Raw genomic sequence first — 20,301 nt, forward strand, 5'->3', positions numbered from 1 at the left:
GCTTCCGATCAATATCCTGGAGCTCAGGGCGATTCTTTTATTCCTTTGGCACTGGACCCACCTCCTGAGGGGTCGCCCGGTCAGAGTCCAGTCGGACAACGCCACGGCCCTGGCGTACGTCAACCACCAGGGGAAAACACGCAGCTTCGCAGTGATGCAGGAGTCTGCCAAAATCTTACGATGGGCCGAGGCCCACGTACCGGCGATTTCAGCAATCTACATTCCAGGTGTGGAGAACTGGACTGCGGACTTCCTCAGCAGGATGACAATAGATCCGGGCGAGTGGTCCCTCCACCCGGAGGTGTTCGAGACGATCTGTCTACGTTTGGGTCACCCGGACGTTGACTTGATGGCCTCAAAACTCAATCGGAAACTTCCCACCTTCCTCTCCCGAGCAAGAGATCTGGAAGCTTGCGGCGTGGACGCCCTGATCTTCCCTTGGCAGGGGTTCTCCTTCCTTTACATGTTTCCTCCCCCTCCTACCCAGGGTTCTATGGAAAATCAGGATGGAGGGCATTCCGACGATCCTAGTCGCTCCGGATTGGCCCCATCGCGCGTGGTACGCAGACCTCGTTCTCCTTCTAGGAGACGTTCCTTGGTCACTGCCACTCAGAGACAACCTTCTTTCGCAGGGACCGGTCTTCCATCAGCATTTAAGGTTTCTTCGTTTGACGGTGTGGCTATTGAAACCGCCATTCGGACGCGAAGAGGTTTTTCGGCGGATGTCATCCGCACTATGATTCAGGCCAGGAAGCCTGCATCGTCAAGGATCTATTACAAGACCTGGAGGTCCTTCCTGGGTTTCTGTGAACATTCCCCCACTTCGTTTTTCTCTCCCCATGGTCCTGTCCTTTCTTCAATCAGGGTTGGACCTTGGTCTGGCCCTTAGTTCTTTGAAGGGTCAGGTGTCAGCGCTTTCTATTCTTTTCCAGCGCCCTCTAGCCCCCCTGGGACCTATAAGAACCTTCCTTCAGGGAGTGGCACATACGGTTCCTCCGTACTGTCCTCCTTTACCACCTTGGGGTCTGAATTTAGTCCTCTCAGCGCTCCAAGCTTCCCCCTTTGAGCCCTTGCGGGAGATTTCACTCAGACTCCTGTCCTGGAAGGTAGTTGTCACAGCCACTATCTCTGGCTGTGACCTTCCGTCCTTGCTTGTTCGGCGCTCCTCGCTGCAGTTTCGTTTGTGTGTTCTTTGTGATTCTTTATGGGTTAACTCACCTGTGTTCCTATCTGGAGTTAATCCTCTCTGTCTGCTCCATGGGTGTGGCCTCTCTGCTGCACCCATGGAGCCTGTATATAAGGCTGAGGTTTCCTCAGTTCTGGGTCAGCTCTCCTGGTGTGTGTTGTCTTGTCCTGCTCCTAGTTTGTACTCACTCTCCCATGCTGCTGACCCATGGGATACGTGTCTGTCTGTGCCCTGTGGGTTTCCTACTTGTTCATTGCCATCTTCTTTCCTGTGTTTCTGTTATCTGTTCTGCCAGTTATGTTTGAGTCACCTTGTGTGTATTCATATGTCTCTGTTCAGCAAGCCCTTGCTGCAGCGTGCCTTGCTGCAGAGTGCTATGGGCAAGGCCACGCAGTATACCACTGGTGGAGCTAGTACTTCTCTGCTTATTGCCACTCCTGTTCCCTTGCGTGAACTCCTGCTTGTGTTTTTAGTTGCCTGCTTGTATTTGTCTGTTATGTTTGCCTATGTACCGTCTGTTCCTTCTGGTACCTGTTGTCCGTTTGCTCCTGTTGTCACTGTCTAGTTCACGCTCCAGAGTGGACCCTGGCAACTCCCTGCGGCAAAGCCTAACCCTACCATCTGGGGCCCTAGTAAATACCAGGAGTTGCTTAGTCACGCCCCTCTGGAGTATTACTAGACAGTGGCGCAGTGGGGGTTTTCCTCCCACTGTGCGGACGGTACATAGAGCTCTCAATTTCCCTGTGTTTCCCTCCTAGGATTCTGTTTGTGCAATAAACTTTGTTGTGACTGTACCGCATTGCTGTATGTTTTTGCTTGCCGACGCGGAGGTCTCTCCTGGGACCTCCAACTCGTGACTGAATGAACAAGTAGGAAACCCACAGGGCACAGACAGACACGGATCCCATGGGTCATCAGCATGGGAGAGTGAGTACAAACTAGGAGCAGGACAAGACAAGACACACCAGGAGAGCTGACCCAGAACTGAGGAAACCTCAGCCTTAGGCCTCTTTCACACTACCGTTTTTTTTTTCCGTTTTGCGGGCCGTTTTTTGGCGTTCCGTATACGGAACTATTAATTTCCATGGGTCCGCAAAAAAGACTGAATGTACTCCGTATGCATTCCGTTTCCGTATCTCCGTTCCGTGCAAAAATAGAACATGTTCTATATTTGGCCGCAAATCACGTTCCGTGGCTCCATTAAAGTCAATTGGTCCGCAAAAAAAAATGGAATGCATACGGAAATGCATCCGTATGTCTTCCATATCCGTTCCGTTTTTTGCGGAACCATCTATTGAAAATGTTATGCCCAGCCCAATTTGTTCTATGTAATTACTGTATATGCCATACGGAAAAACGTAACCGAAACGGAAACACAATGGAAACAAAAAACGGAACAACGGATCTGTAAAAAAACGGACCGCAAACAATGAAATAGTCATACAGTCGTGTGAAAGAGGCCTTATATACAGGTTCCATGGGTGCAGCAGAGAGGCCACACCCATGGAGCAGACAGAGAGGATTAACTCCAGATATGAACACAGGGAAGTTAACCCATAAAGAATCACAAAACACACAGAAACGAAACTGCAGCTAGGAGCTCCGAACGAGCAAGGACGGAAGGTCACAGCCAGAGATAGTGGCTGTGACAGTAGTTTTCCTTGTAGCTATCGCATCCATCAGACGGGTGTCCGAGTTGCCGGCGCTCTCTTGCAGAGAACCCTTCCTGGTTCTTCATAAGGATAAGGCGGTTCTCCAGCCCGTTCCTTCCTTTCTCCCAAAGATGGTAACTGACTTCCATATCAACGAGGAAATTGTCCTTCCCTCTCTGTGTCCCTTTCCTTCACACCCTAAAGAAATGGAGTTGAACCATTTAGATGTTGTCAGAGCTCTGAGGATTTATTTAGCAGCCTCCGTCCCTCCAGGCGTACAGACTCCCTTTTTGTCATTCCGTAGGGTCCTCGCAAGGGATTGGCGGCCTCCAAGGTGGCAATCGCACGTTGGATTCGGGCTGCAATTGCGGAGGCATACCGCGCCCGGGGCAGGGTTCCGCCCTTAGGTGTCAATGCTCACTCCACCAGAGCGGTGGGCGCATCTCTGGCTCGGAGGAATCGCGCTTCGGCTACTTGGTCCTCCTTACACACATTCACAAAATTTTACCAGGTGTATACTTATGCATCAGCGGACGCTCCCTTGGGCCGCGTGGTCTTGCAGGCAGCAGTTTCTTAGATGCCTTCAGGGACGCTTGCTCCATGGGTCTGGTGGTTTTTTTCCTTCCCTGTGGACTGCTTTTGGACGTCCCACGGATCTGTGGATGGCACTGTTATGGGGGGGGGAACTCTGGATGGATGACACTGTTATGGAGGGGAAATCTGTGGATGACACATATATAGCATCTTATGCTATATATGTGTCATCCACAGATATTCCCCCCCCCCCCCCCACCAGTAACAGTCTCATCCACAGATTTCCCCCCCCCATAAGTGTCCTTGTGTAAAATGGTGAGGGGGCCGGCATCTTGTGTTGTAATGGCAGCGGGGCCTGGTGCAGTCACTGTATTCTATTAAACCGGGCCCCGCTCACTGTAGTTTTTTTTTTTTTTTTGAACAATAGTTTTTATTAACATTTTCAACAGTAGGTTACAAATGAATGCATTCAGTCACATGTAAAAAGTTATAGTACATGAATAATTAAGGCACTTATAGAAGCTGATAATGCAGTATAGAATTACACATCATAAAGCAATTAGCATAATATTATGAGTAAATTAGGATAAACAGGTACATAGATGCGAGCAAGTATACTGGTATAATAGATAGTTTTACAGTCTAATGAATGCATTGAGGGGGATGTTGCATTTAGCGTCGTCCAGCCAAACTTCCCAATTTTTTAGGAATACAGTCTTAGAATTCCTAGCCGATGCCCATAGGCCCTCATATAAGCAATTATTATCTAGTGTTCTAAAAATTCTATTAATGTTAGGTAAGGAAACTGTAGTTTTAATAGGTAACGGGTAGGCATGGGCGCTGTTTTAAACTATAGTAATCCTCTGCAGCATAGAGAAATCCATGTAGTACGGTACTCACTTGAAACTCCTGTAGGGGGGCGGTGACAGCGTAACGTCATTCACTACGTCACACGCCTGCTCCTCCCACTTTATGAATGAAGCAGGAACGTGACGTAGTAAATGACGTATAGTGTATTACTGTAGTGCAGCGGCGGCATGTAGCGCACGGCGTCATAGCAACCAATGACGCCGTGCGCTCCTGCTCTGAACAGGAATCCAGCCCGGCAGAACACGGCCGTGTGCATTCGGCCTAAATGGCAGTATTCGCCCCATAAGACCCACTGCCATTTCCCCCCCACTTTTGGGGGGGGGGGGTGCGTCTTATAGGGCGAAAAATGCGGTAATCCCTTATAATTTTTGTTCAAATAGACATTCAAGTTAACATTTTATTCCTTAGCTACTTTTGTTATACTTATAATGTAAATTTTGAGGGGTTTTGTTGCATCAACATCCTTGTTTATGAAGTCAGCTGTAATTATTATTATAATTTTTTTTTTATTATTATTACCTTTTTTTCTCCAATCGTCCGTTCTGGATTGTTGTCACATGACCATATCAATGCAACCCTTTTTTATTTCCTGTGATGTTATGGCCACTGGTGTGTCAAAGCATTGATAGGGGAGTGTCTATGTAACTCTGGGTGGCAGGAGCTATAAACTAGAGGTACTGGCACTGTGACAGAGAAAAAAGTGCATAATGGGTTTGGCTGGATACAGCGACAGGAAGTGCTACATATAGGATGTAAACCAGAGTGATTGCTTTACTTGGTCAAAATGGGCCGAGAGTTTAAATTGAAATTAAAGATGTACATGAGGTGAGCAACTACAAGGGCATATCTCTTAAAATCCATAGTGATCTGGGAAAATCCCCATAAAATACATTCTCATGTAGATTAAATAAAATGATCTTGCATTTTAAACCTGGAGATGCCCAATATTTGCCCAGTACTTACTGTTTTACATGATACAAACCTGTATACCTTCAAGTAATGAAATGTTTATTTTGCAGATTTCTTTCCAGTCTGCCTTTAGACAAGACTCTCAACAGAAGAAAGAGCTTGTTTCTACTTTAGTTCAAAACTCACATGTGGATACAGATCTTATTTTGAAGTATTGCAGGTAAATACTTGATCAGAATACAAGGATTACTTTTGATTTTATGAATAAATGTACAAATTGTATTTTTGGTTTATGTTTTGCAGCACATTTATGCTGGACTCTGATGCTGCCCTTCAGCTTTACATAGAAACTCTACTTCTTTCTGGCTCAAGTTGGAAGAATAGCCATGGTGGCTGTATTGTGGATCCTGGCCAACATGCTCAGCTGGTAGCAAAAGCAAAAAAGATCATTCCTCTGCTAAATAGTACCCAAGACCTTGTTGTTAGTCTTAGTGGAATTCTACATAAGGTAAAATAAAATGCACCCACTATGGAACTGTTGTACTGCCATGAATACCCAGACTTCATATGTTTTGGTAAAAGAACAACAGGATTTAGAGAATGGTGGGTAGTAGCCTCAGTCAAATGTACAGTGTTTATTGAAGACATTTTTGGTTTGTATGTTCCTGAAACATTGATTATCTTATATTAATAATATTTAATGCTGTTCTACTGCATACTAAGGTTCCAGAGGTCAGAGCCCCAGTATCCTAAAGGGGACCTGTCACCTCTACTATGCTACCCTCACTGAGCGTTTCTAAATGTTCATTATGTTAACCCAAACATATAAATTACACTTTTAATTTCATTTGCAGACGAATTCAATAGGTTTTATGCATTTTTGAACTTCCCGCCTTTTATGCAAATTAACCTAAGAGTCATATCTTACTTGTGTGACCAGAAGTCATATTTTAAAGCTTTGACTCATCTCAGGTTAATTTGCATATGTATCAAATCGTTTTTTTTACACAATAAAAGCACACAGAGCTATGGGGACTGGGTATTGTGGATGTGCTAGCGGACATCTAGCAGCCGATGTCCTCAGCTCTATATCCAAAATCCAGGTGACAGGTTCCCTTTAATGATGATACACCATTATTTTTCACGCATGGTTGCTAGGTGACAGTCTATTCACTGTATTATTTTCCCTTATAACATGGTTATAAGGGAAAATAATAGCATTCTGAATACAGAATGCTTAGTAGGTGATCAATTGAGGGTTAAAAAAAAAATAAAAAAAATTAACTCACCTTCTCCTCTTGTTCGCGTTGTTCCCGGTCTCTTCTTTACTTCTTTAATGATGAACTACCGGCTAGGACCTTTGGTGACAACAGATCCCCCTCCCATAACAGTGCCATCCACAGATCCCCCCTTCCCCATAACGGTGCCATCCACAGACCCCCCCCTTCCCCATAACGGTGCCATCCACAGACCCCCCCCCCCCCTTCCCCATAACGGTGCCATCCACAGACCCCCCTCCCCATAACAGTGCCATCCACAGACCCCCCTCCCCATAACAGTGCCATCCACAGACCCCCCCCCTCCCCATAACAGTGCCATCCACAGACCCCCCCCTCCCCATAACAGTGCCATCCACAGATCCCCCCTCCCCATAACAGTGCCATCCACAGATCCCCCTCCACATAACAGTGCACAGATCCCCTTCATAACAGTGCCATCCACAGATCCCCTTCATAACAGTGCCATCCCCAGATCCCCCTCCATAACAGTGCCATCCCCAGATCCCCCTACATAACAGTGCCATCCCCAGATCCCCCTCCATAACAGTGCCATCCCCAGATCCCCCTCCATAACAGTGCCATCCCCAGATCCCCCTCCATAACAGTGCCATCCCCAGATCCCCCTCCATAACAGTGTCATCCCCAGATCCCCCTCCATAACAGTGTCATCCCCAGATCCCCCTCCATAACAGTGTCATCCCCAGATCCCCCTCCATAACAGTGTCATCCCCAGATCCCCCTCCATAACAGTGTCATCCCCAGATCCCCCTCCATAACAGTGCCATCCACAATTTGTTTTGATATGGCCTTTGAACATAATAAACCCCTTTTTTTTTTTTGTCTTTTTTTTTTTCCCCGATTAATCAATGAACTTATCGACAACTAATCGATTATTAAAATAATCGTTAGCTGCAGCCCTAGACTTATCCCCCTCACATCGCTGGCATAGGCTTCAGTGGGTACTGTATAAGTACTGCCTGCCATCACAACAGAAAGGTCTCTCTACACTATGCGAGGGCAGCATAGTGCAACTGACAGATTCCCTTTAAGTGGGCATCAGACAAATTGTAATCCTTGAAAACTCCTTTAATTATCTAGAAACTCATATGATATTGACTCATATGAGCCATGTTGACTCACTATAAATATGGCTGTAATCTCAAGTGAAAACAATGGTGGTTCTTTGTCACACTATTAAAAAAAAAAAACATGTAAAAACATTCTTATTTTAGCTGGAGCCTTATGATTATGAGACTATTGACGGAACCTTGCAAGTGATACTTGCTGCAGATGAGAAGAATACCAATATACAACTGAGCCAGGTAATATAAAAAAACATTGACAGTGTTTAACATCACTTTTAAATATTAAGTGCATTAGTAACAGTACTGGACAGTATATGTTACATGGTGTGTATGTTCACTAGCAGAGTTTCATAGTAATAAGGGTATATTCACATCTGCATTGGAGGTCTGTTCGGCTCCATTGGTTTCTGTTATGTGCTAAATTTGGGAACTCTGTTGGAGCAATACAGTGGAAATAACTAGCAGTGATGTGAATATGGCCTTAATCTATCATTTTTGATAGACAAATACTACTGGTTAAATGGACACAGTCAGTCTTTGTGGAAAGTATTCAGTAACTGTTTACTAGAAAATGCTGAATCAAAGAATATCCCCAAGCTCCGCATTTCCCCTCTGTCATATGCTGCTCTCAGGTGGGGTGGCTAAAGAAACCTCACATATCCTATTTACTGAATTTATAGACGAGATAATTGAAGTATTTTACAACCCAAATAGATAACATTTACAGTACTTTTTAGGTTATATGGCTCTTTGAAAATGTCTGTGGATACATTAAAATCAAATGCATTCTCAAATTATACAACTTTTACTGTGTGTAACTATCAAAGGAGAGAAGTAATAAATAAAAGGCCCTATACCATACATGAGAAAATTGAACAAATGGACTGTTCTCTAGAAGGAAGAAAACTATTTCTCCAGTGCCAGCTATAGGCAGCTATCCTTTAAAGTGGAATTTCAGTCTGTTATAAATGGCCCGCCCTCAGGATGGGAAATTAGTAATTTCTCATGACAGACATTGGGGAACACAGCACCTTGGGCATCTGCCAGTTGCCTCTAAGAGGCTGACACCAGGGGGGAAAAAAAAAGTTGGCTCCACCCAGGTGGGCTATACCCTCTCTACAGACACTAGACTAACCGGTTTTAGTCTAGTGTCCATAGGAGCCAGACACTACCTGCACGTTTTGCTGCTTTTTTATTTTTGTCTTTCCTTTCTTTTTACACTGTGCAGATTTTATCTTGCAGCAGGCATTTTGGTACCTCGCTGGGATCAACAAATCCCATTAATGCATCCACAGTGGAATACCAGTAATCCCACTCATGTGCCAGTTTACCAAAGAGGTGATCCGGCAGCTCCAGATAGTATTTTCCTTCGCCCCTCTCTAGGTTAGGTTGTCCCAGGTCTCTCATCCCTTGCCCTTCCCTCCCCTCTGGGTCCAACCCTGGACCCATCCACCTTTGTTTCAAAGTCTGACTCCTTTTCTAATCCCTTCCCCACCTCAGTCCCTTGGCCCTCCATCTTTTTGGCCCCTATTCTGCCTGTGTTCCCGGGCTCTCCACTTTTCCTTGACTCCACAATACCTTTCTTCCCAGGCCCTCTGCTCCCCGCAGCCCCTTCCAAACTATGGTTCCTGGCTTTTGCTGGGACTACGCTGCGCCGGAATCGCCAATTCCGTGGCAATTTACCATGCAGTATGGCTCCGTTCCTGGGCTGCAGATGCGGCATGTAAAAAGTTGCTCATTACTCTGCACTTCTTGGGCAAAAAGCTTTTCTGTAAGTGTTTGGAAGAACTTATCTCGGAGGCCACGGGTGGCAAGAGTTCACTCTTAACTCAGAATTGCCCACATCGCCTCATCTCTTCGCCAGCACGTTCATTTTAGGACTACTCGTCCCATCAGGTCAAAAAGTCATCCTGTCCATCTTTCAAGGCTTCGCCCTCTTGGCACAGCTGCCCTCATCCTTTCAAGCCCCTTCCTGCCAAATACTCTTATGCATGAAGTTCTGCCTCACCCCCCCCAGTCGTTTCCTTGGGTAGGGGGGGTCGGCTGTTTTACTTTTGGGAGACCTGGATCTGAAGCGTAGATGACGCTTGGGTCCTAAAGGTGATGTCATTCTGATGCAAAATAGACTTCTATGTCTCTCCTTGCCACCTCAGTCCCCATCTCGAGCAGCTGGATTTATTGAGGCCATTAATTCTCTATGCACACCATAGACATGATTGTTCCTATAACTGCTTCAGAACGTTTTACACCAATCTCTTTGAGGTTCCCAAGAAGGACAACTCCCTCCACCCCATTCTATACCTGAACACCCTTGATTTGTTTTTCCGGGTTCGTCACTTTCATATGGAATCCCTGAAGTCATCGGTGGCATCTCTGGAAATAGGCGAGTTTCTGTCACCCATTGACATCCGCTACGCCTTTCTTTGCATTTCTATTGCAGAGTCTCATCCGGTGTTCCTCCCCTTTGCAGTCTGTTTTCTTCATTGCCAATTTGTGGCCCTTACCTTTGGTTTAGCCACCACATTGAGGGTCTTTACCAAGGTCATGGCTGCTCTCATAGAGCTTCTCCACATAAGGGGAGTAGCCTTGATCTTTTACCTGGACGATCTCCTGGTGAAGGCCCTATCTAGGCAGGACAATCTAGGGGGTCTTTGGTTTTCTCACAGCCGAAGGACTGGTCATCAGAGGAGAGCTCCCTACGGATGAACATTCTGGGGCTCAGAGACATTTTCCTGACTGTCACTGGATGGCCCTTTTCTGGAGTCATCCGGTCAGGATTCATATGAACAGCTCCACAACTTAGCGTAAAATCCCTATATTGTTGGATGCATTGGGGGACACAAAGCCCACCCTTATATTTTTTTTTCCTTCTGTTTTCTTGTTATTCCTGGGCTGTTGGTTCTGTTTGGTTCTCTTCCAAGTTCAGGATCTGTTGGATCTTGGCTATTTGTGGTTCGCTTCTTATACTACTTTTGCAGCAGCTGGTTAGTCCAGTGTCTGTGGAGAGGTTATAGCCCACCTGGGCGGAGCGAACATTTTATTTTTTATTTTTTTTCCCTAGTGTGAGCCTCCTAGTGCCAGCTCGTTATATAGCCATGGTACTGTGTTCCCCAATGCATCTAACGAGAGAGGAATTTTACAGTAAGTAGAAAAAAAAAAACAATTTATTATCGGTGGGATCCTTTCCGTGAATATCTGGTGCCGGAACTACACAGCAGTGTCCATTGTGTAGGAGACGTAGCTAGTTACTGCAGCACTGCTCCAATTGAGGTCAGTGGGAGCAGTGCTGCAGTAACTATCTCCATTTACTACACAATGGATGGAGATGTGTAGTTCTGGTGCCGGGGCTACTGCAATACTGATTTAGGCTCCTTTCAGACGAGCGAGTGTCAGCATTATGTCAGTGTCATCTAATACATTCCAGAACTGTAAGCGTTACATAGCATCATAATTCAATATAATACTATGTGACCCCGGCAGTGCTAGGAGTTCAGGCCTGGTGCCTCGCTGCGATTCCGCAATGAGACAGTCGCTAGTTTCAAAGGGGCCTTACTCCTTTAAGTTAAGTAAATCCGACAAAGCTGAGACACCCATAGACAGCTGATATCACAAGTCAGGTTTCAAGGCTTTTTAATGGGTCGGACATTGACTTACAAGGTAGTTACCCAGAGACAGTTTCCATACTTTTCCCCAGGGGACTATTCCAGCTAATTTCCGTACTTTTTCCCAGGGGACATTGTAAGACTCCCTATACTAGTTGGATCTTCAAAAGAAGAACTAGTACCTTCCAGAAGCAACATATTCTTTGAATAGCTTAATTCTCATTGTTTTAATTTACAGCCCAAAATCTTATGTCATATGATGATAGTTCTTGTCTGTGCCTTTTTCAGCATTGTTATTATTGGCCCCTATTTATTTATAGTGTCATTATTAACCACTATGTTTTAATTTCTTTAAGGTATTGGCCCATCTTAGACTTTGATGACATATTGCTAGGATATGCCCTCAAAATCAGATATGTATGGGTCCCACCCCTGGATCCCGAGGTGTAGAAGAGCACACCGCGCATCCATTAATTGCTATGGTAGTTCTGAAAATAGCCGAACAAGCACGCTCAGCTATTTTCGGAGGTCCCATAGCAGTTAATGGAGAGCGCACAATACATCGACAGCCACCTTTCTATTCATCTCTATGGGACTGCCGTAAATAGCCGAGCCAGCACTGTACTGTTTTCCGAACTCCCATGGCTGTGAACGGAGGGTGGTAAGAGGTGGGACCCCCACCTATCTGACATTGATGGCATATCCTAGCGATGTGCCATCAGTGTCTGAGGTGAGACAACCCCTTTAATCAAATGTGTTCTCCCTCCTCTCTTCTCCACTTCTCCTCTCGTAAAGTTTTACTGAGACATGCATATTACTCCTCCTATAATATATTATGGATGGGACAACTTATTTCACTTTTGCAACTGTACATCTGAGGGGAGTGTTGCAAATTCCATCTGTGTAATACACTGATACTAGGGATCGACCGATATTGATTTTTTAGGGCCGATACCGATAATTTGTCAACTTTCAGGCCGATAGCCGATAATTTATACCGATATTCTGGGTATTTTTATTTTTAAGGGAAAAAAAATTTTTCCTACACAAATCTGCTGAAAATTAATGTTTATTGTTAACGTGTATTATTTTATTTTTTTTGAAAATCTTTTTCATTTATACTTAATATTTTTGTGGGCTTTTTTTTTTACTAACTTTTAGCCCCCTTAGGGACTAGAACCCTTGTCCTATTCACCCTGATAGATCTCTATCAGGGTGAATAAGACCTCACACTGTCCCTGCTGCTCTGTGCTTTGTGCACACAGCAGCATGGAGCTTATCATGGCAGCCAGGGCTTCAATAGCGTCCTGGCTGCCATGGTAACCGATCGGAGCCCCAGGCTTACACTGCTGGGGCTCCGATCGGAGGAGCAGGGGAGAGGGGATCCTGTGGCCACTGCCACCAATGATTAATACTGGGGGGGGGGGGGGGTGCACTGCGCCACCAATGTTTTTACTATTGGGATGGGGGTGGGGGGCGCACTGCGCCACCAATGTTTTTACTATTGGGATGGGGGTGGGGGGGCGCACTGCGCCACCAATGATTAATACTAGGGGGCTTGGGGGGGCGCACTGCGCCACCAATGAACATAAGTCTCTCATTCATATACAGGAGGCGGGAGCTGGCTGCAGAATCACATAGCCGGCTCCCGACCCCTATGAACGGTAGCTGCGATCCGCGGCACCTAAGGGGTTAACTACCGCGGACCACAGCTGCCGTTCATAGAGGTCGGGAGCCGGCTATGTGATTCTGCAGCCAGCTCCCGCCTCCTGTATATGAATTAATGAAAGACTCATCTTCATTGGTGGCGCAGCGGCCACATCCCCTCCCCTCCTCTTGTCTCCTCTCCTGCTATTGGCGGCAGCAGCAGCACAGGGGGAGGAGACACTGCTTCCTTCTCCCCTGTGCTGCGGAGGGAACACAGAACGCGCTGAGAGCAGCGCGATCTGTGTTCCCCATACGTTATCGGAATATCGGCAAAATAGATGCCGATACCGATAACGTTCAAAATCCTCAATATCGGCCGATAATATCGGCCAAACCGATAATCGGTCGATCCCTAACTGATACCCGCTCTGATCTCAATCATTTAAAGGGGTTGTCTGCTTTTTTTTATATATATATATATATATATATATATATATATATATATATATATACACTCACCTAAAGAATTATTAGGAACACCTGTTATATTTCTCATTAATGCAATTATCTAGTCAACCAATCGCATGGCAGTTGCTTCAATGCATTTAGGGGGGTGGTCCTGGTCAAGACAATCTCCTGAACTCCAAACTGAATGTCAGAATGGGAAAGAAAGGTGATTTAAGCAATTTTGAGCGTGGCATGGTTGTTGGTGCCAGACGGGCCGGTCTGAGTATTTCACAATCTGCTCAGTTACTGGGATTTTCACGCACAACCATTTCTAGGGTTTACAAAGAATGGTGTGAAAAGGGAAAAACATCCAGTATGCGGCAGTCCTGTGGGCAAAAATGCCTTGTGGATGCTAGAGGTCAGAGGAGAATGGCCCGACTGATTCAAGCTGATAGAAGAGCAAAGTTGACTGAAATAACCACTCGTTACAACCGAGGTATGCAGCAAAGCATTTGTGAAGCCACAACATGCACAACCTTGAGGCGGATGGGCTACAACAGCAGAAGACCCCACCGGGTACCACTCATCTCCACTACAAATAGGAAAAAGAGGCTACAATTTGCACGGGCTCACCAAAATTGGACTGTTGAAGACTGGAAAAATGTTGCCTGGTCTGATGAGTCTCGATTTCTGTTGAGACATTCAAATGGTAGAGTCCGAATTTGGCATAAACAGAATGAGAACATGTATCCATCCTCTGATGGCTACTTCCAGCAGGATAATGCACCATGTCACAAAGCTCGAATCATTTCAAATTAGTTTCTTGAACATGACAATGAGTTCACTGTACTAAAATGGCCCCCACAGTCACCAGATCTCAACCCAATAGAGCATCTTTGGGATGTGGTGGAACGGGAGCTTCGTGCCCTGGATGTGCATCCCTTAAATCTCCCATCAACTGCAAGATGCTATCCTATCAATATGGGCCAAAATTTCTAAAGAATGCTATCAGCACTTTGTTGAATCAATGCCACGTAGAATTAAGGCAGTTCTGAAGGCAAAAGGGGGGGTCTAACACCGTATTAGTATGATGTTCCTAATAATTCTTTAGGTGAGTGTATATATATATATACTGATGACCTATGCTCAGGATAAGTCATCAATATCAGATCGGCGGAGATCCGACTCCCGGTGCCTCCGACGATCAGCTGTTTAAAGAGAAAGCAGCGATCGTACGAGCGCTACCTTCTCTTCCCCGTTTACCTGCTCGCCATCACAACTGCAGTGGCAAGCAGGTATAATTACAACATTCACTTCAATGGGATGTTTGTCAAGTGAGTAGGACGGAGCCTTCCGATTGAAGTGACTGGGGAGCCATAGTTGTATTTACACCTGCTTGCCGCAGCAGTTGCGACAGTGAGCAGGTAAACAGAGAAGAGAAGGCAGCACTCGTATGCCATTAGGGGTGAAAAAGTACTGTAAAAATAGAAAATTAATAAAGTATATTAGAAAAAGATTTTTTAGAGGGTTAGGGACAACATATTAAAAGTTAGTACTAAAGTTTAGTTACTCTTTCAAGTAAAAAAAATAAATATTGGCTCTGGGGAGGAAAAAAAATGAGATTTTTGTGAACTCACCTGTAAAATCTCTTTCTCGCTTGATTCATTGGGGGACACAGGACCGTGGATATAGCTTGCTGCTGCCACTAGGAGGCGACACTAGGCTGAAAACTGTTAGCTCCTCCCCTGCAGGCTCTACCCCCCTCCAGCCTGGAGAGAGCATTTCAGTTTGTGCTCCAGCCGTAGAAGAGACCAAATTAAAGTAAAAATCAACAGAAAACTGTACACTGTCATGAGACCAAACCAAACACAAGGTCCCAACAGACAAAACAGGAACCCCACTTGCCTCACAACAATATGTGGGTGGGTGCTGTGTCCCCCAATGAACCAAGCGAGAAAGAGATTTTACAGGTGAGTTCACAAAAATCTCATTTTCTAGCTCATATCATTGGGGGACACAGGACCGTGGGATGTCCTAAAGCAGTCCACGGGGAGGGAAACAAAATTCTCCCAAACCAACTCTCTATGGAAGTCACTGAACTGCGGCCTGCAGAACTCTGCGGCCGAGAGAAGCATCCGCCAAGGCCAATGAATGCACCCGGTAAAATTTAGTAAAGGTGTGTAGAGAGGACCAAGTCGCTGCTTTACACAACTGAGACGCAGAAGCGTGGTGGAGGTGTGCCCAAGAAGCCCCGACCGCTCTGGTAGAGTGAGCCGTGATCCCGGGTGGAGGAACCTTGTCCCTGGAACGATAGGCCTCGGCAATGGCCAAGCGAATCCACCGAGCAATAGTCACCTTTGAAGCCGCCAAACCTTTACGAGGGCCTTCCGAGATAACGAACAGAGCGTCAGTGCGTCTGAAGGGGGCCACCATCGACAGATCTTCAAGGCCTGTACTACATCCAGACGATGGAGGGAGACCTCCAGCGGATGAGAAGGCTGAGGGGAAAACAATGTCCTCATTCACGTGAAAGGCAGAAACAACCTTTGGTAAAAAAGATGGCACTGGACGAAGAACCACCTTAACTTGGTGAAACGCCAAAAAGGGTTCCTTGTAGGAGAGAGCTGCCAGTTCCGAAACCTGTCGAATAGAGGTAATGGCCACTAAAAAGGCCACTTTCCAGGAAAGTAGACGGATGGAAACTTCACTCAGAGGTTCGAACGCCGCTGTCTGGAGTGCACCGAGAACCAGGTTCAGGTCCCAACAATGTAATGGGGGCCAATATGGGGGAACGGTATGAGCTACCCCTTGCAAGAAAGTCTTGACTGGACCTAGGATGGCTAGAGTACGTTGGAAAAAAATGGACAGGGCCGAGACCTGCCCTGTGAGGGAACTGAGAGCCATGCCCAGGTCCAATCCCGACTGAACGCTAGAACCGTCGGAAGGGAAAAACGCCTGGGAGGAAGAGCTCGTTCCTCGCAGAAACGCAAGAAGGATTTCCAGGTCCGGTAGTAAATCCTATAAGAGGAAGGTTTCCTGGCCCTAATCATGGTTCGAATGACCGCATCAGAAAAACCTCTGCGTTTCAACAGCCACGCCGTTAAACGTAGCGTATCTAAACTCTGATGGAAGACTGGGCTCTGGGAGAGTAGATCGGTTCTGATTGGCAGAGGCCACGGTGTATCTCCTAGCAGAAGAATGAGTTCTGAGTACCAAGCTCGTCGATTCCAGTCTGGGGCGATCAGGATCGTCTTGATGCCTTCCTTCCTGATTCTGCGTAGGATCCGAGGTAGAAGTGGTAACGGTGGGAACACGTAAAGAAACGCGAAGCTGTCCCAAGGCGCCACAAGAGCGTCCACGCCGTGTGCTGCTGGATCCCTTGCGCAAGAGAGGAAGCACGGGAGCTTGTGATTGAACCTGGACGCCATCAAATCCACTTCCGGACATCCCCACCTGAGACAGATGGCCTCGAACACCTCCGGATGGAGGGACCACTCCCCCGGGTCCACTGTTGTCCGCCTGAGAAAGTTTGACGTCCAGTTGTCCACTCCCGGGATGAAGACTGCCGAAATCATCGGAACATGGGACTCCGCCCACTGCTAAATCTTCGCAGACTCCTGCATCACCGGAAGGCTGCGAGTCCCTCCTTGGTGGTTGATGTAGGCCACAGCTGTGGCATTGTCCGACTGCACCCTGATCGTATGACCCTGCAGAAGTGGAGTCCAATGGACAAGGGAGAGATAAATGGAGTTCCAGTATGTTGATGGGAAGTTTGGACTCCGATGGAGACCAAACACCCTGGACCGTGCGTGTCCATATCACTGAAAGGAAGGATTTCCCCGCCAACAGATGCGATCCAGAGAATCCGGGGATTTGTCCCAAGATGACAAAATGGCTTGTAGAAAACACCTTGTGTGAAATTGAGCGAAGGGAATGGCCTCGAAGGAGGCCACCATCATGCCCAGCACCCGCATGCAATTGCGGATAGACGTATTGCGGCGTTGGCGTAATATGCGTATAGATCTCTGAATGTCCACGCTCTTGTCCAATGGCAAGCGTACCACGGCTGCACCTGAATCTAGTATCATGCCCAGAAACCTGATTTTTGTGGTGGGAGATAAGCAGGATTTCCGCTGATTGACTATCCACCCGAAGCGGGACAGGGTGCTCAAAGTGATCTGAAGACTCTCCTCGTATTGGGAGACTGTAAATGCTTTGATCAAGATATCGTCTAGATACGGGAGGAGAGTGATGCCCCTGGAGCGCAGGAGACCCAGGAGGGGGGCAAGCACCTTTGTGAACACTCTCGGAGCTGTCGCTAGACCGAATGGCAGGGCGACGAACTGGTAGTGACATGAATGAATAGCAAAACGAAGAAAACGTTGATGAGCGGGTGCGATGGGAACGTGTAAGTAGGCGTCTTGGATGTCTATCGATGCCATGAGTTCTCCCTGTACCAAAGAGGCAATCACGGAGCAGAGTGACTCCATCTTGAACCGTTGAATGCGGAGGAAGCGATTCACTATCTTGAGGTCCAGCACTGGCCTTCCTTTTTGGGTACTGCGAAAAGGTTTGAATACAAACCTGTAAACCCTTTGTGTAAGGGGACCGGAATTATCACGCCCCGTATGAGAAGGGACTGGACTGCTTGGAAGAAAGCAGCCGCCCGACCTGGATCCTTGGGCGGCTGGGGGAGGAAAAACCGGTTGGGTGGGATAGATTTGAATTCTTTTTTGTATCCTGAAGTCACTACCTCTCGTGCCCAAGCGTCCGACATATGAGTTCGCCACATTTCCTGAAAAAGAAGGAGACGACCCATGCTGAGGGCTGTTTCCCGGGAGCGGAACGAGGCTGTTGCGCTCGCGGACGCCATGCTAGCTGGGGTTTGAAGGATGGGCCTTTTCACTGGTCCTGATTAGGTGGCCTAGATGCAGTTGAGGCCGCCGGACGAGTGCCCGCAAACCTACGAAAGGACTGATAACGGGAGGATGTGACCCTAGGACGAAAGGAACGTTTTGCCTTAGGTTGCGGTTAATGGGTGCTTTTTCCCCCTGTTGCTTCTGAAATAATATCATCTAGCAGGGTACCAAAGAGTCGAGACCCGGCAAAGGGAAGTCTTGAAAGAGAACGTTTGGAGGATGAATCCGCCAACCAGACTTTAAGCCACAGTTCTCGGCGGATAGATACAGCGAGAGCCGAGGAACGGGCAACCATTGTCCCCGCGTCCAGAGCCGCTTCGCAGAGGTACTTTCCTGCCTGGGAAATTTGTACCGCCAAGGACTGGAGCTCCGCCGGAGGAAGATTGGTCGCAAGGTCTTGGTTCAAACGGAGGGCCCTCTCCAAAACCGCCTTGGCTACCCATGCCGATGCGAAGATCGGGCGTAAGGCTGAACCACTGGCTGCAAAGACCGACTTCGATAGCGAGTCAATGCACCGATCTACTGGGTCCTGGAGAGAGGAGCCATCCGCCACCGGAATAGTCGTGTTCTTTGCGAGGCGAGCGACCGGTGGGTCTACCTTCGGAGGTGAGGCCCATTTTTCCACACAATCAGTTGGAAAGGGGTAGAGCAAGTCTAACTGCTTTGGGACAATGAAGCGCAAACCTGGCTGGTCCCAAGCCTTTGCGACAACAACGGAAAACTCATCGTGTACAGGGAAGGACTTAGGGGTCTGCTTTGTACGCTAAAACGACACTCCCTGGTGGCTGGTGGAGGGGAGTTCCTCCTGAACTTGGAAAGTGTCCCGGATAGCTGAAATCAGACTATCTACCATAGACGCAATCTGGGAAGACTGCTCCAGGTCCATCTCCGTATCTGAATCCGCAATCTCACCATCTGATAGTGCGTCACCTAAAATGGAGGACGTCTGAGATCGGGAAACGGGAGGGGGAGGGGATGCAGAGGCGTCAGAAGAGGAATGACGACCTGATCTGGGACGCTTGCTAGTAAGCCTGCTCCTAGTTTGTGCGCCTTGCGAAGGTGAGGGCTGCACTGTGGGTGATCTCTCTACCAAACAACCCAGTAATGAAAGGGTGGAATGGGAGACTTTGGAGAGGTTTTCTACTGCCCGGGACAGGGACCTTGCCCAGTCAGGTTCTCCACAGCCAGAGGGGTCTTGAACTCCTGTGGGTTGTGACAATATGGATGGATGGCTCTGTGGGGCTGCCTGACATGCAGAGCATAGTGAGTGACTAGCCACGAGGGAATTTAACAGAACATTAAGTGCAGGCATAATAAGTGGTCCTGAAGGGTGCCTGGGGAGGGGTCTTGGCTGGGTCTGACATTGTGTGGCTTCTCTATGCTGGAGGGGGTAGCGATCTCCTACCGTTAGAAGTCCCAGGTCCTGTGTCCTTGTGGCAAGGGAGCGCTGGAGAGGTCTTCCGGAGTGCCGTGGTGGGAAAATAGGCTCCGCCCCTCGCACAGAAAAATAGGCTCCGCCCCGCGCTGCTCGTGTGAGGAAATGGCCGGGAAGAAGCCACGCCCCCCGCTCGCATGCTAGGAGCCGCCATGAGATGGGAAGGGGTTAATATAGCACCGAACATGTTGCCTCAGGAGATGCCTGGAGACTTAAAGTGGGGAGGGAGAGATCGGACCGCTCTCCTTGTAGTAACAGAGCTGCTGCAGCCGCGATGCTGCCGACATTAACCCCCGCAGTGCCGTACCGCCGCCGCTGAGGATCTGAGGACACAGGAGGGAGATCGCTACCCAGCAGACAGGGGTGAGGAGCTAAGGGGAGGGAAAGAGGGGAGTAATACTCACCTGTCTTCTGTGGACTTCACCCTTAGATGTCGTCCCAGCAGGGCCACCCAACGACCGCTGGCAGAAGGCATCAGGGGTCCGGGCAGTATAGGGCTGGCGAGTATGTGGCCCTATTGCTGGTGGGAAGCAGGGGAGTGAGGCCGCCCTGGTCCACTTGTGTTCTTGAGGGAGGCAAGGCAGTGGGACAACCGACAACGGCTAGCCTCCCAGAGAGACAGACGCTATGCGAATCTGTGCCCCATGAACCTAATAAAATTAAAATAAAATTTCCAAAAGAGCCACCCTGCTAAGCAGGGAGGTCTGCCTCCTACGACACTAAGCTAAAAACTGA

General features: G+C 47.7%; 1 protein-coding gene across 1 annotated transcript in view; it reads left to right on the top strand.

Moving 5' to 3' along the window:
- KNTC1 (kinetochore associated 1) overlaps positions 1-20,301 on the top strand; it is a 265,358-nt gene that overhangs the window by 201,360 nt on the left and 43,697 nt on the right. The window contains exons 44-46 of the mRNA XM_040416167.1: positions 5,262-5,371; positions 5,455-5,659; positions 7,664-7,753. Coding sequence (XP_040272101.1) covers positions 5,262-5,371; positions 5,455-5,659; positions 7,664-7,753 — 405 coding nt within the window. The remainder of the gene's footprint in view (positions 1-5,261; positions 5,372-5,454; positions 5,660-7,663; positions 7,754-20,301) is intronic.

The sequence above is a fragment of the Bufo bufo genome, chromosome 2 (assembly GCF_905171765.1).
Source record: "Bufo bufo chromosome 2, aBufBuf1.1, whole genome shotgun sequence".
NCBI classification, from domain to species: Eukaryota; Metazoa; Chordata; class Amphibia; order Anura; family Bufonidae; genus Bufo; species Bufo bufo.